The following is a 22,347-nucleotide window of genomic DNA, read 5'->3' as shown; positions in this document are numbered from 1 at the left end:
GGAACGTGCGACCCCTAGTCTCTGAGAAAAGAGGTAAATAGGGAAAATGGTAAAAATGGGCCCCTTGACCTCAAAAGACCTTTTACCTCAGTAGATGACTTTGAACCTCACCCAAGATATAGCCTCCGGACGGAAGGACGGACATTGCAAAAACAGTATGCCTCGCGGTGGAGGCATACAAATGCCTCCTTTGGCCCCATGGACCAGATCGTGTCACATTTACCTTTCAAGGTCATTAACTTTCGGAGATGAATTGAATTAATTCAAAATAATAATTTTTGACAGCACTGAATTGTCTAAAAATGTGTTTTGTGGCCTTTTGAATATATTAACTGTAGGCTGCAATCCTTATCTAGGTGATTAGCATAAATGCAAAAGTGATGAGCAATGAGCGATATACTGCAAAATTGGGCGTTTGGCCATCGCTGTCCAAAAGTAGTGCATCACAATCACTCAGCGATCATGTATAAATTCAGTTTTACAGACATTTTTCTCCTGTACTGTGTCCTTATTTGCCGGTGTTTACAAAAGTTCTGCCATACACACATCCAGGGAATCGGTAAGAGGGAGAGAGAACAAGATGCAACAGTAGATGATGACAGCCTTTCAGTGCAATTCCTTTAAACGTTTATCACTGTTTACTCTCTTCCCCATGATTGCAAATTATCTTTTTGGAATCATTATTGCACGAATTGTTAACACAAGTACTTCTCTCATTTACCTTCTTTGATTTCACTTGAGCACTTTTCTTCGTATCCTTTGTCTCTTCATCTGATTCCTCTTTGTCTTCATTTTCACTATCATCACTGTCATCATCTTCATCAGATTCCAAGTCTGAATGGTTATCTTCCTCCTCCTCCTCCTCACTGTCCCCTTCATCTTCCTCTTCCCCATCTCCTTCCTCTTCGTCATCTTCATTTTTTTCATCCTCATCATCATCATCGTCAGCTTCAGCACTTGGACCACCTGTAACAAAACAGGACATGCAAAGATGAAGATATTAGCACTTTGTCCAATATGATGTCTAAAATATTATAAATGCTTAGCTACAGGGTGTCCCCAAAAAGTTGCATGTAGATTTTTGAAAATTATCTATTTTAATGTTAACAAATATAAATGTAATTTTCATGACATAATCAATGTACCCTCTACTACAGGGTGTCCCAGAAAAAAATTACCAAGTGAATAAAATTGAGCGTAAGTCGAGAAACGGACATCAAAATCAAAAAATTAAAATTGTAGCGCATAGCCTATTTTATTGCGCATCACATACGGAAATTTTATTTGATTCGGTTGACTGTTGCGAAGAAATTAATGATTACATAATGCATGCATCAATGCAATTCATTGCAAGTTTGATCAACAGGCGCTTTTTCATACTCTCGCCCTAAATTTTGTGTATCTCATTAAATTTAGTACACATTATCTATTTTATAATACGAGGTGATATGTTATTCATGCTTTCACTGAAGATGAATAACATTTTGTCCGAGAAAACTTTGATATCTGCATTTCCTGAGCAAGCTGTTTATGTGACATAATGCAACCCAAGGTTCATTACCACCCAAATTTGATCCCAATGAACAGAGCAGAAAACTTTATTTCAAGAGTCTAAATTTGGATGTGCAATATTTTATTTGTCAATGTGTTCCTTTTGTGCAATTTTTTCGGTCGGACATCCGGGACCATTGTCCCCTTCACACAAATGTGTGCATAGCAACCAGTTTGATGAAGGGGAAATACACATGCGCGCAATGGTTTTACAAGGCTTTTCCCTTGTGTGATGTCAGCTCAACCAAGAGAATAAGTGTTTGTGTTCAATATTTGTTTTCTTTTTTTTTTCATGGTTAGTAATTCTTGACACCCCTGTCATTGCTTTTAAGACACAGAGTTGAAACTAAGCAGACTTAAGGGCTGGGGTATGAACGTTTGGACAGTATTTATTGTGGGACATTAGAGCACATCAGACATATCGAATTGCATTCTGAATACAAAATTCGCAATGCAATACACATTTTATGGCAAATGATTAAAAATTGATATTTTTGATATTTAACAGTACTCGAAGTAAATTTTATAAATCTGATTATACTTAAAGTGTATGTAGGTGGGATGAAAAGCCGACGATCAATTGAAAATGTTGACCTTTCGTATTGAAGATATGAAATTTTTTTCCCAAGACACCAAAAAACATTTTGTCTTTTTGGGAAAAAAATCCATATCTGCAATATGAAAGGTCAACATTTTCAATTGATCATCGGCTTTTCCTCCCAGCTACATACACTTTAAAAAATATATCATTAGATTTATAAAATTTACTTCGAGGACTGTTATATATCAAAATGTGAAAAATATCAAATTTTAATAATTTGTCATAAAATTTGTATTATATCGCGAATTTCAAAAAATGAAAATTATTTGATATCAGAAAGACATTCTTCGTATTCAGAATGCAATTCGATATGTCTGATGTGCTCTCATGTCCCACAAAAAATACTGTCGAAATGCTTAAAATGCTCATTCCAATCCCTTAACAGGAAGATGAATAAATAATATCTGAAAAAACAACATTGTTTTGTTGCACCATCACAAAATGTAACTTTCTGGGACTCCCTGTACATAGATGAAGAGTATTGAAGACTAACACTACTGTTTTCTGTTACATTTATTTTATGTTTCTCTACCTTGCATTTTTAATTTTAGGTGCATCTTGTACCAGTTTACCTTTACCTGCTGACGTGAGATCTAAGTTGGCTTTTCCATCTTCATAAGTCAGCATCGCCTTTGGAGCAGGACCTGACAAATCATAGCTGTAAATGAAATAATCACACATAAGCATCTTCAAAAAAAAATCGATATATGATAGCTATCAATTCAAACAACACACAAGCATCTCTATCAAGTATCTGATATAAACACAGCCAAAATAAAAAGTCTCCACTTGTTTCATCCCCATTTAAGTCTGATGAGTTTATGGCAAAATAATTCAAAGACATATAATAATTTTTTATACACTTTCCTTCGATGGTTGATACCAAATTTGATATCAAAAGTTTAATCATCGTGAGCATAGGAGCTGTTGTTTGGAAATTCGTGCAATAGGGAATTGTATCACATAGCGGAGCTAGCATGAGTGCCAAGCATTATGTCGCCTGAATAGACCGGCAGGTTAAAGGTTTATCCATGCATGACAAAATGCAAATCAAATACCCCGCTCTTTTAATTGTGCGCAGGCAAGTGTACAATGATTTATGTACGGGTTGCTTCAGGCCACATAATAAGCTGATACCATGCATTGGCTTTTGCATGGTCAATTTGTAATTTGTCATTTTTAAAATTTGGAAATTTATTCGGTTGATACTGCCCTCGTTGAATTAGAATAAATTAAACTTCTTCACGATTACGTCATCGGGAATGAGATTGTGAAGGGTTGTTCCGGGGTTAGATCACTTCACGTCGGTAGCTGGAGCCTACAACACACAATTTTTCCGCCGACATGTCTACCGAGGCAGCAACGAAAGGAGATTTTCAAGCACTTTTACAGTTTATTAAGACTTCTCAGGATGAGTTAGCGACCAGGTTCGCAGTTTCATTAGAGGATACCAAGAGGCAGTTTCAGGAAGAAAACGAGAGAAATATAGAGGTGTTACAGAAGAAAGTGAGCGAAGTTTCGCTAAGAAGGAAGTCAAGTGGAAGAGGGAAGGCAACAAAAGACAATTTGAATTCAATCAATCCATTCTGGAATTAATAGAAGAATCTATTGAGAAACCGATTGAAGCAGACCAATCATTAAGGAAAGCCTTGGGTTTACTACGAGATAGACAGAAGCTGATCAAATTAGCTGAACAGACCCGGTGAACAGAGCGAGCATGGTTGGACAACCGTCGCTGAATACGAGACCAATGAGTTGGCTGAAGATGAAGACGATGAGAAGAGGATCATGCGTGCAGAAGCAAGAGCAGGGAGGAAAATCAAACAGAAACAGCAAGCCAGAAAGCCCCCAAAACGCTTCAAGAGAGACGTACAGTCTACTTCTGGTTTTACTCCTGGGCTAATCCTAATCCGCTTTTTCTTGGCAACCCCGGTATGGCCCCGGTTTTAAGCAAGCAAAAGGAGCATGTTTTTCTGTGGCAAGTTCGGGCACTGGAAAGAATCCTGTCCAGCACGCAGTAACAGTCAATACAGAGATCAGAGCTACCAGAGTTCCACCCAGACTGGAAACAGCCGCTAAAGTAAATAACAAAGTTAAGTATGATCTTGTAGAAATCATGAATATAGACCATCCTAATGTGGTAAATGATCTAGCAGAATATGAAGAATCTGATGGTACATGCGATATTAAAGTTTCTGGTAGGTTAAAATCTCACCAAGAATTTTGGCACAAGATTGGTGCTCCTGATTTCATTCTGGATATCGTAAAATATGGCTATGTTATTCCATTTTACGATTTGCCGCCAAATCAATTTTCAAGGAATAACAAATCGGCTTTGGATAATGCTGATTTTCTAACTAGGGCTATTTCTGATTTGGTCAAATTAGGCACAGTTGAGGTTTGCCATATAGCGCCACATGTTATTAACCCTTTAACAGTTTCTGTCCAGTCGAATGGTAAGAAGAGGTTAATTCTCGATCTAAGATTAGTGAACCAATTTATTCATAAGAAATCAGTAAACTTCGAAGATATGAGGACAGCTTTGTTGTTCCTGAAGAAAGGTGGGTATATGTTTAAGTTTGACCTTAAATCAGGATATCATCATGTGGATATACATCCGAGCCACCAGACTTTCCTTGGTTTCAAATGGACAGTTGATGGTAAGAGTACTATGTTCAGGTTTACCTCATTACCATTTGGTCTCAGTTCTGCAGCTTTTCTATTCACGAAAACGGTTCGACCCTCGTTAAGAAATGGAGGAGTGAAGGTAAAAACATAGTCGTGTTTTTGGATGATGGATTAGGCTTTGCAGAGAGTTTTGTGGAAGCCAATTCGTTAAGCGAAGAGATTAAGGCTGATCTTATTGCTTCTGGTTTTGTACCAAATGTTCAAAAATCAATCTGGTTGCCTACCCAATACATGGAATGGTTAGGTTACAGTATAGATACACAATCCGGCAGTTTTAAAGTACTTGAGAAGAGAGTGCAAGACATTTATCAATCTTGTTTAGGTATGTTGGATTCTCTCAAGAAGTCCTCCTCTGAAGAGTAAGTGTAAGACTTTTAGCAAGTATTACAGGTAAGATAGTTTCCACAGGGTTAGCGGTGGGAAATATGTCTAGTTTAATGACTAAAGCAATGCATGTTTGCATTGAAACAAAGGTAAATTGGCATTCTTTTGTTCAGTTATCCACTCAAGCTGTCGAAGAGTTAAAATTCTGGATTGAAAACATCCGTATTCTCAACAATAATCAGTTGGAGTTTAAGCCATCCGCTACTAGAATAGCGTATTCGGATGCAAGTAGCACAGGTTATGGTGGGTATGTGATTGGTTTAGGAGATGATATAGCACACGGTCTATGGACCACTGAAGAAATGAAAACAAGCTCTACATGGAGAGAATTAAGGGCAGTTGACTTAGTGATGCAATCTTTAGTTGGTAAGCTGTCCAATCATAGGATTAAGTGGTTTACTGACAATCAAGCAGTAGCTAAAATAGCTAAACAAGGTAGTATGAAGCCTGATTTGCACAATATAGCGTTAGATATATGTGGGACTTGTGTCAGACACAACATTTCCTTGGAAGTAGAGTGGATACCTAGAGCAGAAAACGACAGAGCTGATTTCATAAGTCGTATTGTAGATTCTGACGATTGGGCAATAGCAGATTCGGTGTTCAATCATTTTGATCATATATGGGGTCCTCATTCTATAGACCGCTTTTGCTTCCTTCTATAATGCAAAACTACCAAAATTTAATTCCAGGTTTTGGAATCCAGGCTGTTATGGAATAGATGCATTTACTTTTGATTGGTCGTCAGAGCATAATTGGCTAGTTCCACCAATAAGTTTGATCCCCAGGGTAATCCTTCATATGATGAAAACGGGGTGTTCAGGGACCTTGATTTGCCCTCAGTGGTTTTCGGCACCATCTTGGCCTTTATTATTTCGGATGGGTTTACCCCAATCCCAGGAATCCTGGAAATTAAAGAAATCCGATATTTTCCCGGAATGTTTGAAACGGGCAGAGGTGATAACAGTAAATTTGTAGAACAGATAGCCAGAAGTGTAATTATAGCACTAAGATGTGATTTCAGATCCTAGAAGATATCAGATATCAGGTATTATCACCGATTGGGTGTATAGTGTATATTGATACAAATTTGCGCTTTTCAGACGGCTTAAGTTATTTCACTGGCTAGATGCTGTCGGACAGCAATTATATCTTAGCATGATCCTGTCATGGTATTTTGGCAATCGGTATTGCTGTCAGACAGCAAAATTTTCCAAACAGTTTGGATAATGGTTTTGTCACTGATATTTGGCAAAAGGATGCTGTCAGACAGCGGTTCTTATCCAATCACTATTGGTTAAGTCTTTAACATTTTTTTGTCCTCAAAAAGAGGTAAGCCCAAGAGTTGGGAGTCAACCAGGTTTAAAATAACAGGTATGTGTAGTATATATTAGTGTTTATTCAGATGGTATAGTTTCTGATTATTGTTTTTGTTTGCTTTCAGGTAATATTTGGGAGCGGAATATGGACAAATAGCCCTGTTGAGAACCAGCATGAAGAACTTATAAAACTGGAAGCAGAGTTACCCTCTGTACTCTTGAACTCTAAAGCTACATCTACCAATGCCCAATACAGTGGGGCTTTTAATAAATGGTGTACATGGGCAGGTAAATTTAGATTAGTTAAAATCCCGCTGATCCGTTTCATCTGTCGCTTATCTGATAAGCCTGAGCCACTCAGCCAAATCTCCAGCACCCATCCTTACAGCAGTCAGCAGTATTGCCTGGGCTCATAAATTGGCTGGTTTAGCTGATCCGTGTAGCACTCCGTTAGTTAAAAGCTCAGTCGAAGGCTTAAAACGCAAGCTATCGCTCCAAAAGTCAAAAAGAGCCTATTTCACCGGGAATATTGATTAATATGTACGAGTTATATTGTGCTGATCTTTCCGTAAAAACCTGTTTAATATCAGAACAGTATGTATGTGCTTAATTGCATACGCTGGTTTTCTACGCTTTTGACGAACTGTCAGATATTAAGTATGGTCATCTTGATTTTAAACAATCACATCTTTCAATATTCATTCCGAGAGTAAATCCGATGTTTATAGAGATGGTAACCATGTGGTAATTGCAAGGCTAGGTTCAAAAACATGCCCTGTTGCTATTCTTGAAAAGTATTTAGAGTTAGCCCAATTCAAAGTTGCTGATGCAGATCGCTTTATTTTCAGAAATCTTTCGCCACCAAATTGGGGTTCAAGTTAAGAGATACTAACCGACCTATGTCATACACTCGTGTTAGAGAAATCATATTAGATGCTCTAAAACCTATTGTTGGGGATGCGTCAGTGTATTGTGTCCATAGCCTCACGTTCAGGCGGAGCCTCAGAGGCGACCAATGCCGGGATTAATGATAGAATGTTTAAAAGGCATGGCAGGTGGAAGTCCGAGTCAGCCAAAGATGGCTATGTTAAAGATTCACTTGAAAACAGGTTGGCTGTGACAAAATCACTTGGCCTTTGATTCCCTGGCTTTTTTCCCTTCATGGAGCATTACAGTAGTGCTCTGGTCAATAACAGTACCGACAATTAATGCTAATTTCTTGTGTTTTGGTATGTTTATTCATTTGTGTGAGGGGGCCCGGTGGGGATCTCAGGGTCGGGAGGTATGAGTGAAGAATTGGAAATTTATTCGGTTGATACTGCCCTCGTTGAATTAGAATAAATTAAACTTCTTCACGATTACGTCATCGGGAATGAGATTGTGAAGGGTTGTTCCGGGGTTAGATCACTTCACGTCGGTAGCTGGAGCCTACAACACACAATTTTTATATATATATATATTTTTTTTGCTGTGGTCAAGCTGGTTAGTAGTCTGGATGGGAAGGTCTTTTGGCACGTGAAACTTTGGCGGGAGGGAGAATCGAACACCAGATTGGCATGGGGTGACTAGGCTGGGCCAATCTACGTTCTCAAATTTTCTTGTTCTTGATCAATAATACAAAATATTAATAATAATAAAAAGTTCAAGTTTTTCGAGTTTTCGAGCTCCCTAGTTGCTGCGTCAGTATTCTGTGTAGGCTGTCCTATTGTAATAGATTCAAATATTCAAATATTCTGATCTATGTAGTAGTTTAAGACAATGGATTCATTATGTTTAACATAATGGTAATTATGGAGCATTACAGTAGTGCTCTGGTCAATAACAGTACCGACAATTAATGCTAATTTCTTGTGTTTTGGTATGTTTATTCATTTGTGTGAGGGGGGCCCGGTGGGGGATCTCAGGGTCGGGAGGTATGAGTGAAGAATGCACAAATTTCCAAACAACGGCTCCTATGCTCACGATGATTAAACTTTTGATATCAAATTTGGTATCAATCTTCAAAGGAAAGTGTATAGAAAATTATTATATAAATTATTTTGCCATAAACTCATCAGACTCTGATTAAATGGGGATGGAACTAGTGGAGACTTTTTAATTTGGCTGTGTTTATTACACTATACAGAAATTAAGCACTTGACAAAGTTACTTCCTATGTTACTAGGGTAGATTCAATTGAATGAACACAGCCTGACATAGCGTGATGATTTTTCGCGTACATTGCGCGATGTACGCCAGCGTGTTTGTGAATGCATGAATTAAGAAGTGAGTCCCACCATGCCAACTCACTTGTGATTGATTAGTATTGTATCCAAGGTGCATTCGTGTTGTAGTTTGAAATATGTGGTATACGATCACAGTTAGATCGAGTACAGCTGTTGAAAGCTGTCTGAATTCGATTGAAATTCCTACTGTACTCTGTATTCTTTCTCATTTTGTTGTTGTCATTTATTGAGATTTTTGACAAGGCATCAGCTATATAAACATCTCAAAAAAAGTAACTAACCCCCTTAAATAATAATGACCATTATTCAAGAACAGGTGATTGTATTACAAATCTGTAAAATGCGTTGGAAGCAGAATTTATTTCTGCACATTTTGACACCTCATTTGCAGCAATTGACTAAATATTGATGTCACAGCGTACATTTAAATCAATGTAACCCAAGATTTGAAAGTTGCAGTAAATTGTATTGATTTTGTATTCAGTGTAATGGAAGGAAATCTTTGTAATGATATCTGAGTGTTTTTGTATTGTAAAAAATTGCATGTAGGTGCAACTTTCAAATCTGGACCTCACTACATTAAATTGACCGGTGTTTTATTGTTTTCTGGGCTATCGTATCAAATGAGGTGTCAAAATGCGAGAAATAAATTCTGCTTCCAACGCATTTTACAGATTTGTAATACAATAGCCCCTTTTTGAACAATGACCATTATTTAAGGGGGGGGGGGGAGTTACTTTTTTGAGATGTTTATCTCAAGAAATGGTCAATTTGAACTGGAAACCTCTTTTTCCCCTTTTTTTGTCCTGAAGGAATTGTGCCCATTATAGCAAGTCCTGTGCCAAAATAATGCTGTTGGAATTGACAAGTAGCAAAACTCCCAAAATAACTATTGGGACGTTTTATTGTGACTTATCATCCCCAAATGAAATCTCAAGGCACTATTGTTGAGTACAATTTTACGAAGCTTCAATACAAAGCATTATTTTGTAAGTTATATCGAATACTGGAACTAAAATTTGCAACTCATGTTGAGTCCGAAAACATCAGACTTGATCAGGCATCTGATTGATGATGTTGTGATGTCAGATGTGTGTGGAAGGATGGGTGTGGATTGGCAGCCATACTCGCTTCTTGGGTGTCGCTATAGGGTGTCAAACCTGACCAGCAATGAGATGAGGGGCAAATACATTGTCCACTAACACCAACCAGTACACCCATGGTATTGACAAATGCATCTTTTGCTACATAGCCCAGTTTCAAACATATGAATTTGAAAATCGATTGTAGCCCATAGTTAGAATAACGAATCAGGGTATCTTACCCATCATACAAATCATCTGCTGATATATGCTTTGGTTTTCCTTCATCCTCATCATCTACATCTCCTTTCATCCTCCTCTGTCGATCTGCTTCCAGAGCATCAAGCCTTTCTTTCTCCTCCTTGGCAAGCTCCTCTGGTGTCTTTAGTCTGTCTGTTGCCTGCAAACCAATCAACAAACAGTTAAAATATTGTGAGTACACAAGCCTCAGGTCGCTATCAGGGCTGTATTAAGGTTGAAAAATAAGGGGCGGCCATCACAAATGTGGGGTGGCCAAAATGCAAATATAGGCCCAAATTGAAATAAAGATATAAAGAAAAACAACAAATTTCTCAAAAAGTGGGGTGGTAATGGCCTCACCGGTAGACCCTCCCTCGGGTCCATTGCGCGTACCGTGGGTCTATCAGACGTGTGCCAGTTGAGCTCAATACCTCTCAGTTGTTGACAAGTGTCCCATCCGATCTTACGTCGCATCCCACGGCATAGCTTTGTGCTACCATATTTGAATTGAAACTGGGGGGGCTTTCGTAATTGACATCGGAATCACCGTGCTTCGTTGAACGCGATTATTTGGAAGGAGATCTCTAACAGATTGGGCCAATCGAGGCATCAGCGCCAATGGACTATATATTGCTGCATGGTTGACTGTGTGTGTAATCTGTGGCGTCGATTTGTGGATGAAGAGGAATGGGTTTTTGGCATTGAAGAAAATAAGGGGGGTTACAGGACTTTGGCATTTTTTTCATAGGGCATTATGTAATTATTTATTGTAACATTATCCAGAGATGAAACTGAACCGAGACTGGGGGCCAGTCTACCTCACCGGCTGCACCGCATGCTACTGCCTTGTTGGCAAAATACACAGTTCTAGTTTTGTTTGCTTGTTTTGTTTGCTTGCTCAATTTTGTTTTAACTGCACCTTCGGGAACTGATTTTGGTGCAAAAGTCATTTCTTTGAAAAAAAATAAAAACAAGGGATAAAATTACTAGGTAAAGATCTAATATTTCTAGAAAAAAGGATTTCCTTTTGAGAACAAACCTAGGAGCTATGTGAAAAGTGAGGTAGTCTCAACAGGAATGTGCTGCAACTGAACTCTTGTAGCGGTGTATGAGAATAGCAAGATGCTGACATGATTAACACATAAATCAGTAACCCAGTAGAATGTCTATCCTACCAGTGCTGCAGAGGAACAACATTATTTCATTTCACTTTTGGTTCAAACCATAGTTATTGATATGGCAAAAACACATTTCACATATGATATTTCTATTCTAGTTTCCCCAAAGATATTTCTTAATAGTTTACCAGTTACATAAGCTCAAAGCTGTTTGGAACAGTTAAAATAATGTGTGTCTTCTACAACCCAAACTTGTTATTTTATACTTACCGATGCTTTCATATCATACATGAGTTCCCTCACTGCTATGTCATATGCATCAGGCTTTTTACTGCTTGTGTCATCCTTGTTACTCTGTAAACAATAACAACAACAAAATAGTATCAGAACCCAATTGATATCAATTATTATAGTCAACAAATATTGGTCATTGGTATTCTAAAAGGACGTCTTATCTTGCCTACATGTATGTACGCACTAGTAACAAAAGTTATGTATATTATAGGGGCAAAGATTCCAGTTACTACACTGGAATTTCAGTGACTCAAGACAAGCTGTATGTTATTTATGATAAGAAAAGAGGTACCGATAGAATGTACCTCATTTCTTAACATATATAATGAACCACTTGTCTTGAATCACTGAAATTTCAGTGAAGCAATTGGATTCCTTGCCCCTATATTATACATAACTTTTGTTACCAGTGTGTAGTTATTTTTTGAGAAAAATGCAAAATTAGTCACACAATTTATCAAAGGATGTAGTCCCACCTTAAGGAATAATAATGTCTGGGTTTATTAGCCTCCCAATCATCTCTGAAATAATGTTGAATTGAATTAAACAATATGCATTTGTACATGTTCCAGTGGCAAAACACATACAAAACTATATACTGGCCCCTAGGTTTATAATATTCAAGCAATTCTTTTCATGGAAGATTTCTGAACCACATTATAACCATTATTTCTTTTCTGTTGTTCATATTCAAGGTATCCTCTTGTATCATTTATTGATCCTTGATGTGTTTTGTGTCCTCGTCCGTTGGATTCACCATTACCCACTTTTTCACATTATAACCATTGATAGTGTGTTGAAAAGAATGAAGGAGATGAATCACACTCCTGATAGTTTGAGGTGAGCTGTCCAAAAGAGCTATGAATCACTCTCCTTGAGCCCATACGCCAGTAACCTGCACTCTGTACATACTTTGTTTCCTTTGGCAAGCAGAAAACTGACATCTTTCCATTCTTTGTCCAACTTTTCAGTTAAAGTAATCAGGGTATCTTTCTCATGCTGTCGTTCATACTGGCAAAAAAAAAGATATACAACATTTTAGTAAACTAAATCCTACTTTCTCTAACTGTACACAATTTGAATTAATACTGCATCAGTAACATCCAATGTCTTATCATTAGTTCATATGTGTCGTATGTCAGCATATGAATTATGGCGATTAGTTGTTTGGTTATTAAAAACTTTCTTCACCCCACAGAATTTGGGGAGCTGCACAGATAATTGGTGGATGTTACAATCTAAGTGCAAATAGGTTTGCACGGGGTTCTGCCGCACAATGCCTAGTTGATGCAATCTGATTGTGATGATTCACCACGGCAGCAAAATTACAGCGCTATGAATCCTCCTAGATCTGGTCAGATGGTGCTATATAAAATCCGAAATTTATTTATTTACTTACATGGTAGTATCACTCATAATATTAACAGAATGCTGCTCCTTGCCTAAAATTGGGCTACTTTTGACAGTGTCAGGCCGCGGCAGTAATTTTATGTATTTTCCTTTCAATTTAGCCGATTTATAAAGGCTTTGAGTCTCTAAAGCTCCAAATTACAATTACAACGGGTTTTGTGACCATTTATTGATTGATCAGTAACTTCCTAGTAATTACCGGAAGTTTGAAAGTCAAGTGCTTTTCCGCCCAATTGGGTGATTTGCATTCTAAATTCTGGTAAATCCGGCCAAATATCCGGTATTGGGCACTTTTTTGGAAGCTTAAAAATTGGGCTACTTGAGAATCCTTTACTGCAGCCTGGCGCGTCAATGCGTCGCGCCTTGACACTGAAAAGTTTTGGCAACACTGGATTTGAGTCAATTACACATTTGATGAGGTATATGCGACCTTAAATTGACTGGCCTATAGTCAGTGGCGTAGCCAGGGGGAAAGTTCCCCCCCCCCAAAAAAAATAAATAAAAATTACCAGGGATGAAAATGGGGATGGCAAAGAGTAAAGTGTCATTAAAATGACTCAAAGTGGGACCAAAAATTGACAAATGGAGACAAAAATTTGGCTTTGCCCCTGACACTGAAAAGCTTACTACGCTGCTGCCTATAGTCCACTCATTGCTCATAGCATCGCTCACTGGCTCTGCAACAGTCCATCTAAGTGATATTGTTTGAATTCTGGCTTGGCAGCATCTTAGCTGGTCACCTAACTACATATCACTGCATCATTTGGACAGACAATTTGTTCATGGGGCAAGTAAAATGATTTGCTTTTGGCAGATTGTAACATGTAGACACAGTTATTGATAAAAACTTTGGTTCACCAAAAGTTCATTCCATAATATGTGACACTGACTCTGGATGAACAAGTATATGGAGCCAGGTATGAGGGCATGTGGCATAGCAGATCTGAAAGAAATGCAACCAATTCATGTTCACATTGCCTTAACAGCTTCATAATATCGGTGGATCTTACCTTCTCTTTCTTTGAGTTGATGATGATATCTTCCAGCATTTCTTTTCGACTTTTATTTTCCGATTCCTGTACATAAACATAAAATATGACGTTTAATATGTGTTCATTATCAATTGGACCAATCAGCAACATTGTTAGAATAATTTCATCACACAAAAAAATTGGGGTGAATTATTTGCAAAGCTCCATTCTGATTGGTGATTAAAGTGAAGATATCATGTAATTGACCAATCAGAGGCAATGCTAGATCGGCAAGTAGTGCTCAGGGGATAAACTATATATATATATAAACTAGATAAGGAACAAACCAAAAGATCGATGACGCCCTATAAACGTAACTTCAGTTTCGCTTTCTCAGCCGACCCCTCCCTCCCTGCCAGAAACGTAATAATGAAATGTTGAAAATTTTAACATAATAATAATAATGACACATTCTTCAGACCGATGTTTTTGTACAAACGTAATTGAGTATTTTTACCCCCTCCCCCCTAAACGAACTAGTTTCGTTTATAGGACGTCATCGATCTTTTGGTTTGTTCCCTAACAGGAAGATATATCACATAAATTGAAATGTTTTGTATAAGATTTTTGCAATTGACTTATTAACAAAATGAGAAATCTTTAAGTTAATGTCAACCATTTTTTTGTTGGTATCATGGGTGTATTACTGGACACATGGGAGGGAGATCACATTTCTCCCAATCAAAGCGAAACTGACAATTTTGAATGAAAATTGAAAAGAACAGTCTCTGCATCATCAAAAAAGGCTCCACCTCAGTCCCCACTATAATCCGAGACTGAATTCAAAGGACTATTTGCGTCTGATGTCATTTGTGACTGGACATCACGAATCAGCCGTAAAGTCGACCCCGGTCAATTTTGTTTTATTTCGTGTTTAGAAAATATATATCATAAGCTTTAAAATGGTATATCATTTGACTTCAAACGATATCCAGAAGCCGAGAAGCGGGGTTATGGTTTGTTGAAATCTGTTCCTTCAACAAAATTGTACTTTTTTTCGGTTCTACATGTGTCTCTTTTTCCACATTTCTGGTAATAAATATCAAACAGTCATAATTGGCGATCATTTCAAATCATCCCCAAGTCAACGAGGTTCAGGAATGTCCTCTCATTGTTAATTGTTGGTTATACATATCTAGACAAAATACAATGCTTTGTAATCCACCACTTGAACAGGATTTAGCCAAAGCAAACAAAGACAAGAACTATTTAAAGGATTCTATAGAAATAGGTAGAAGCTTATTATCCTCTTCAGCAATAGGATTATTGATTGGTTTAAACAGTGTTTGATGAGACACTTGTCGCGCCGAATTGAGAAACCTATGAATACGACCTTCACGCATATTTTACACTGTAACTCAGAATACAATTTGCCGAGTTTACGGCTCATTCGTAGTGCCCACTCACATTTGTCAATCAAATTCAGAAACGATTTGTTTGCGATTTGTTGTGATGATTGAAATTTCTGAAAGCAGCAGTAAAACAACATGCCTTATGGTTCATGTTGCACCTCCAAACATACAAACCATCTCAAAAGTTAGGTCTTAGTAACAGAAAACTTTCTTTCCGGAAGTCACCATGTCAACAATCATTTTTTGCCATTTTCTGCAATTCTTTTTCTCCAATGAAGGCACCAGATGAATTAACCTTCCTTTCACATGCTACTAACCAATCTTGAGCTGCAGAGTGGACAGTTGATCATCAGACGAAAACTAATCTGTTTAACCAGTCTCCGATTATAGATGACTCATTCACTCTGTCGGACATCCTTGAACATTGTCCCCTTTGTCCCCATTGCACAAGCGCGTGCATAGCGGCTGGAAAGGGGAACTGTACATGTGCACACTGGATTTACAAGGCTTTTTCCTCTTTGTGATGTCAGCCCGACTAAGAGAATGCTACACCCCTTGAATGTACTCTGCCAACATATCACTGTCAACTATCTTGAGCTGGTGTAGGAACTAATTATATTGAGTGATTCCATTTAAAATCCACACTACCCCTGTGGAAGATTTATAAAATATCTTCAACAGGGGGAGTATGTATTTTAAATGGAATGAACACATTAGGCAGCTCCATTTGAATTTCATACACTTTCTAAGAGCGATTCAACCTGAATCTTTCACAGAGAATGAACTTCAAATGGAGGTGCAAATGTATTCATTCCATTTGAAATTTATACTCCCCCTGTGGAAGATATTTCCAAAACCTTCCACAGGGGTAGTGTGGATTTTAAATGGAATAGCGCATTCATTCTCACCTGTTCTTTTTCTGATGATATCTTCTTCTTGGTTAAGAAACCACCAAAATGATCTTCTTCCCCAAATTTTCCTGCAAAAATAGCCAATAGTAATGATAGATATTCATTCGTGTAAATACAAAATGCATGCTGTAACCAGAAATGTAAAAAATAAAAAAATAAAAATGTAGATATTTATATAGCGCTTTATGCCGTAAACAGCCTCAAAGCGCTTTACATTTATTCCGCCATCATTAGAATATGTTGGAACCACGTTTGCACCCTACAAGTGGCGCAGGGTCCATCAGTACAACGACTGTGACTACCCCTAACAGATTCCCATTGCACCTGGGTGAGGTGAGGCAAGCGAGGCAAAGCGCCTTGCCCAAGGGCGCTACACGGTGGTGGGACGTGGAATCGAACCCACGCACGTCGAGCAAGCTCTCAGATTATGAGTCCAAGGCCGTAACCACTGAGCCACCGTGCCCTCCTTAAACCGTGCCCTCCTTTAACATGCAGACATGCTGGCTATTAATAATAATAAATACTAAAAGTTCCAATTTCTTTACAATAAATAGGTTGATGGTGCAAACACAGAAGATATTTTACCCTTCCCAGACTCCTTTGCAACATGATAACATCACCTCATTTCATCAAATGACACTCACATTACTTTGCACAGGTTCCCTTTGTTTTCATTTTGAGAACAGTCTGGCTATTAAAACATGGGTCGATAGTCAAGAAATAAACATATTTTGCAAGATCTGGATGTGCACTGTTCATTGAGGTTTATTTCGTCACCCATGTAGCACTAGATAGCAAATCAGTACAGAAAATTGAAATGACAGAAATGCATTATGGGAAGTGTAAGATGTCTTCCCTGGTGCAAACACCTACCGGCACCATCTTCATCGTCTTCATCACTTTCCAAGATGGTCTCTTGTTTCTCAATGTCTGCTAAGGACTGCCCGTAGTGTGTAAGCTGTGTCTCATCTTCATTTAGATTGTATAGAACTGACTTCTCATGGGCTCGCTGCAGGCAAGAAAACATATGACGCAGAAATGACAATTAGCTGGTGCAGATGTAGTAACAGATTTAGTAAAACGTTCCAATGTTAAGTGCCGAATAACATTTTCAAAGATCTCAGAGTTAATAACTCAATTTTCTTGCTATTGAGACTACTATACAGCCTGTAATTTGAACTTTCATGCAGGATAGTAGATAGGTACCTAGATTTACTATTTCGGACCACTTAGTTCTGAATTCAGTAGCAGTAATGAGAACAAATCAATTAAAAGGGGTTGCAGTTCAGCAGAAAATACATGTTACATGTTAACAACTCAATTAGCTGTGTTCTGAAGTTAAAGTAATAAACTAGCTACAATTTGGAAGGGACCATTTTTGTAAATTGACAGTGTGTGTGAAAAAGAGTTGATCAAGTTTGGAGATTGTTTGATTTAAACAGTTTCAAAAATGGACTATACCAATAGTCAAATACTAACATGATTACACGTTTTTTGACTTTCCTACAAAAGATACCAACATTTATGAGCTGCAAGACTTTATCAAATTGTCAGAAACTGAAAACCTTGCTGTATTTGTTGTTCTCTATAATATTGCTTGTTACCTGTCGTTCCACTGCAAAACGTTGCATCATCTTGTCCTCCACAGTCATATTTGGATCGTTTTCACCAAGCCGTTTGTCAACGAACTGGTTGGATTTGGTTCGATGTTGGTACTCCTTCAAAAGAGTCTCTTTTCTCTGAAAAGTTAACACCAGGACTGCATTATTTTTGAAATTTTTTTATTACATCATGAACTACATTCCGAATATTGTTAGCAACATTCCGTTCAAATGAAGGGGAAAAGTGGTTATCCATCAGGCAACCTTGTAACAGTTGTTGGTTTTATGCCAACGGTTCCTGTTGTTCACAGTTTTGAAAACAATGTAAAGAAAAATATATATTTAGTTAAATAGTGTTGCAAAATGTTTCTGTTACATTAATCTTGCTTTCAGGTTTGGAAACTTTTAAGTTAAAACGTTTGGCTAATGGTAAGCTGGTAACACAATGCTTATTATTAAGGCTGCCCAATTTTGTGCATATTTTTGCATTTTTCTCAAAAATTATCGCGCATTGGGGACAAGTAAGACAAGTAGTATTATAGGGGCAGGACTACAACTACTGCACTGGAAATTTTATTTCAGCACAGACAACAGTTGTGGAGTTATAGTCAAAAATGAGGGAAAACCAATATTTGATCAATAAATCAATAACTACTTGCTTTGAGTTGCTGAATTTTCAGTACAGTAGTTGTAGTCCTTGCCCTATAATATACATACCGTATCTTACTTGTCACTAATGTGCTATCATTTTTGAGAAAAATGCAAAAATAGGCACAAAATTGGCCAGGGGTGTAGTACCCCTTCAAGCCACAATTTCTCCATGTTACAAAATTTAAAATCTGTGTTACAAATTGGACATGTTTTAAAAGTGTATTTTTTGTTACCGTTTATTGTAGTATCCCCTCAAAACATCGCCATTGTAGGCCTAGAATTAATGCTAGAGTGGATTGTTTAATGATTGATTACTGCTAAATAATCACTTTTCTTTGTTTTATTTTGCAAATCAACACAAAAAGTTAGACATTTTACACAGTTTTTCACTATTTTGTGGCATTTTCAAATTTCCATGAGCAAACCCCGAATTCCTTGAATTTTTCCGTTTTTCCGTATCACGGAGAAATTGTGGCTTTACTTATTACTAGCGGGACACCCGCGCTTCGCGCGGGTCCCCGCTAGATGAGTAAATGGGAGCGTTCACTATATAACAGGAAAAATTACTGAACAGGTAGAATCATTGAAAAGGTACATTTTATTTAACTAAATCTGTCTCTTCTTACATTTTCTTTTTTAGTTTCTTCTGCTTAGCTTGTGATTTTCCGTTTCCATGTTATTTATTTATTTAACCCCGTTCTCATTATTTTCTAAATCTGGTCTATTTGCTGCTTGTGATTTCCCGTTTCCATGTTTTTATTAAATTCTGTTCTCATTGTTTTAGCTTCTTTTTTTCTTACATTTCCTGATTAGTTTCTTTCCTTCTTTGTTTCGATGCTGCTTTCATTTAGTTACTTTAACCCGCTGGCCTATTACTTGTACCTTTTTTAACCTCATTTTAATTTTCTTTTTCTTTATAGTACCGCTTCATGTTGTTTATACAACACACATCTTTTTCCCGTATTTATTACGCCCTCCCATAAGCGTGTCTCACGGACGTGTTCACCCGCTATCATAATCCTGTGACCCGTCCATGTACCTTTATTTTTCCTTCTTTCCGTATTATCATGTCCACTGGTCTCTGGCTCGCAAGTCGCGTGGCTCTGCGCCGCTTACGCCACAAGATTGGCGTAGTGCAAGATACGCACGCAGCGCTGACGCTTCTGTCGGCCAGCTGCAGTGAACAAAACCGGGAAAACCCCGGTTTTAACCATAATTTCACTGATTTTAAAGCCAATTCTTGACCGTTTTCAACCAAATAAAGTTTAAACACGTTCCCGTATATTCCCCGATCTCCCGTATGAATTTGGTGACATTTGGATCGAAACTGACGGAGCTTTTACGTGGAACCCGCCACAAACTCACAACATTCGCCTATTTATAGTAAGATACCTGATGCAAATTTTAAAAAGTCTTTATTAGTTCCATTTTGGTTTTTAAATTGCATTTATTCATCATAATAATAATATTAATTACAGAAAATAAACTTGAAACACATAAACAATACTTTCGGCTTGTGATAAATTATAGTAAATTAAACCACATCAGCCATAATTTCCCCATCGTCATGATTGTGTCATGCATTTTGATTAATTAACTTAAAAAAAACCTTTCAAGTTTCATTCGGGCCCACAAAAAATTTGTGAGGGCAAGACCTACTATAAGATTTGGAAAACACAGATAATTAAATGAACGTGATACAAAATATACCAAATCTTCCCTTGTAAGTTACCTTTTTGACTGCTTTGCCCCTAGATACCCCTGGTAGTCCTCTATCATGCTTGCTGATTTTCCTGCCAAGGATTTGGTGTTTCTGTTTGTTGATTCGAATCTCAAAGGGATTCGTCTTAACATCTGATGCTCCTTTCTTACTTGTACGAACATTATCAGACACATGTTTTCTGCCTTTGTTTCTTCGCTTTCCCATTTTCTGTAAGAAAATAAGAGTGTCAACTGATAAAACTCAGGTACCAGTATCAAATGTTTTACCCATGCTTTTAGAAAGCTATAGGTACTCATTTGAATGTGATTGTATAATAAATACAAACTGCGCGTATCAGAATTATGGCCCAAACACATAATTATGGCTCAACAACATATGTGCGCGCTTGTGCAAAGCGGACAATGTTCCTGGATGTCCGACTGAGTGAATGCAGAACAGTTTTTGACGTCAATTCATTATACACCAAACCTTTACCTTGGCATTTAACTGTTGCCACAAGCTTCACCGTTGTATTAGTACAGGGATCTATACGGTGATTTTTTTATTTTAGGTGTATCACCGTATAGGCATTTTACATTGAAAATACATGTCACCCATGCACCACGCAATTGAATAGCAGACCGGTACATGACAGTGTAAATAGATGCAGTGCCGTACTATTACGCTGACTTTCATATTCGGCGAGGAGGACGATTTCGACCTCCTGGTTTGTTTACAAACAGAGAGGTAGACAAAAGACCGTTCCGCTTGTCCAAACACTCAAGTATCAGAAGGATGGTCCACAATAGTGTGATTCACATAACATGAATAGGGATTTAAAAGCTGTCACGTAGAACCATGTGCTTCTATTGTCCAATTTGCCATCAAGATTTCATATGGAAACAGTTCAGACCCAGAACAGGATCATGTCAGAAATTAATATTTTGTTCTGGGTCTGATTATTCGGGCTAAAATAGATGTATGATTGTATCCAGTAGACAGTAGTACGTGCTCAGTAGTACTAAGTACATCTAACACTTACTTGTAATTATTATAGTAGTCAGTGCAACGGGAATTTGACCCAAACAAGTTTTGGTTAAACGTATCGAGCCAACCTATGTACATGTGTATAAGCTTACTTCGCCTCACGTGTTGTCAATTGAGTGAACTCGTTTTCTACACTAAGTTCCCCCTTGACGCTAATTCTACAAGGTGATAACTGGGGATGAGAGTAGTTTGCACTGATAACGTGCGGTTGATGACTGTTTATTCAAATACGGAACGGTACAATCTTGCACAGGTAACCATAAAACAAGAAGAGTCTTTAAAAAAGACAAAGTTCACGGATCAAGTGTAGGGCTATGAGAAATTTGTTCTTTCAATTTTCATATCTAATCTGCAGTGCTCTGCACTGATGTAAAAATCGGGTGACAATAAATAAGTGATAATGATACCTACATTCTGACTCTGGAAAGGTTTTTTTTTAAACCTCATTTTGCATTTAGTACCGGTACCGTATTCAGACAAACCGTTCAAACCCAAGGGAACGTCCTTTATTATTATAATACTAGTTCTTTGTTATTATTTACCTAATCCTCTTACGCCGTCTTGGCAATGGATGCCTGGATGTTTATGATGGGTTTTGATCGATTGGCTGTCACTCAATTAATATTTAGTTATAATATATTTAGTTATAATTGTTTACAGTTATTTTATAATTTTCAGTGGAGAAATAAGTTTGATAATATTATTAAAAATAACATGATATAAATGAATGGGATGAATGGGTTTTTTTAATGTTTTTTTGTAATCAATATTATTTTTAAATATTACCGTATATTACTACTATTTATTATTATTTATTATTTATTTATATATTAAATCTATTATTTTTATTTTTATTTATTACTATTATATTATTAAATTATTATTATAAATATTAATCATTATTTTATTATTATTATTATTTATTATTATTACTAGACCTAATATTATTATTACTATTTATTATTTAATATCACTATCTTATTTTTAAATTTGTAAAGATACAATTAAAAAGTAGGCCTACACTGAATTCATTTCAGATTTTTCTTTATCTTTTTCTTTTTATAGGCCTTTTCGTTTATTTGTACAGCTAAGTATAATATATTATTTGTTTATGTTATTATTTTTGTTAATTTCTTCAGG

General features: G+C 37.2%; 1 protein-coding gene across 3 annotated transcripts in view; it reads right to left on the bottom strand.

Annotated features, from left to right (window-relative positions):
• Window positions 1-21,320, bottom strand: part of LOC140148350 (nucleolar protein 14-like) — a 41,995-nt gene extending 20,675 nt beyond the window's left edge. Inside the window, exons 1-11 of one of the 3 annotated variants that reach the window (XM_072170273.1) lie at window positions 21,300-21,320; window positions 20,191-20,388; window positions 17,811-17,945; window positions 17,080-17,215; window positions 16,204-16,274; window positions 13,923-13,988; window positions 12,415-12,513; window positions 11,479-11,562; window positions 10,093-10,250; window positions 2,725-2,810; window positions 722-966 (exon numbers count right to left, since the gene is read on the bottom strand). In XM_072170273.1, the coding sequence (XP_072026374.1) occupies window positions 722-966; window positions 2,725-2,810; window positions 10,093-10,250; window positions 11,479-11,562; window positions 12,415-12,513; window positions 13,923-13,988; window positions 16,204-16,274; window positions 17,080-17,215; window positions 17,811-17,945; window positions 20,191-20,385 (1,275 nt within the window). In that variant the 5' untranslated portion in view covers window positions 20,386-20,388; window positions 21,300-21,320. Of the gene's footprint in view, window positions 1-721; window positions 967-2,724; window positions 2,811-10,092; window positions 10,251-11,478; window positions 11,563-12,414; window positions 12,514-13,922; window positions 13,989-16,203; window positions 16,275-17,079; window positions 17,216-17,810; window positions 17,946-20,190; window positions 20,389-21,202 lie in introns of all 3 variants that reach the window. The other 2 variants (XM_072170272.1, XM_072170274.1) reach the window with 2 other exon arrangements.
• Window positions 21,321-22,347: the final 1,027 nt, after the last annotated feature.

This window comes from Amphiura filiformis, chromosome 3 (assembly GCF_039555335.1).
Source record: "Amphiura filiformis chromosome 3, Afil_fr2py, whole genome shotgun sequence".
NCBI classification, from domain to species: Eukaryota; Metazoa; Echinodermata; class Ophiuroidea; order Amphilepidida; family Amphiuridae; genus Amphiura; species Amphiura filiformis.
This window is presented reverse-complemented; position numbering and strand designations above follow the sequence as displayed.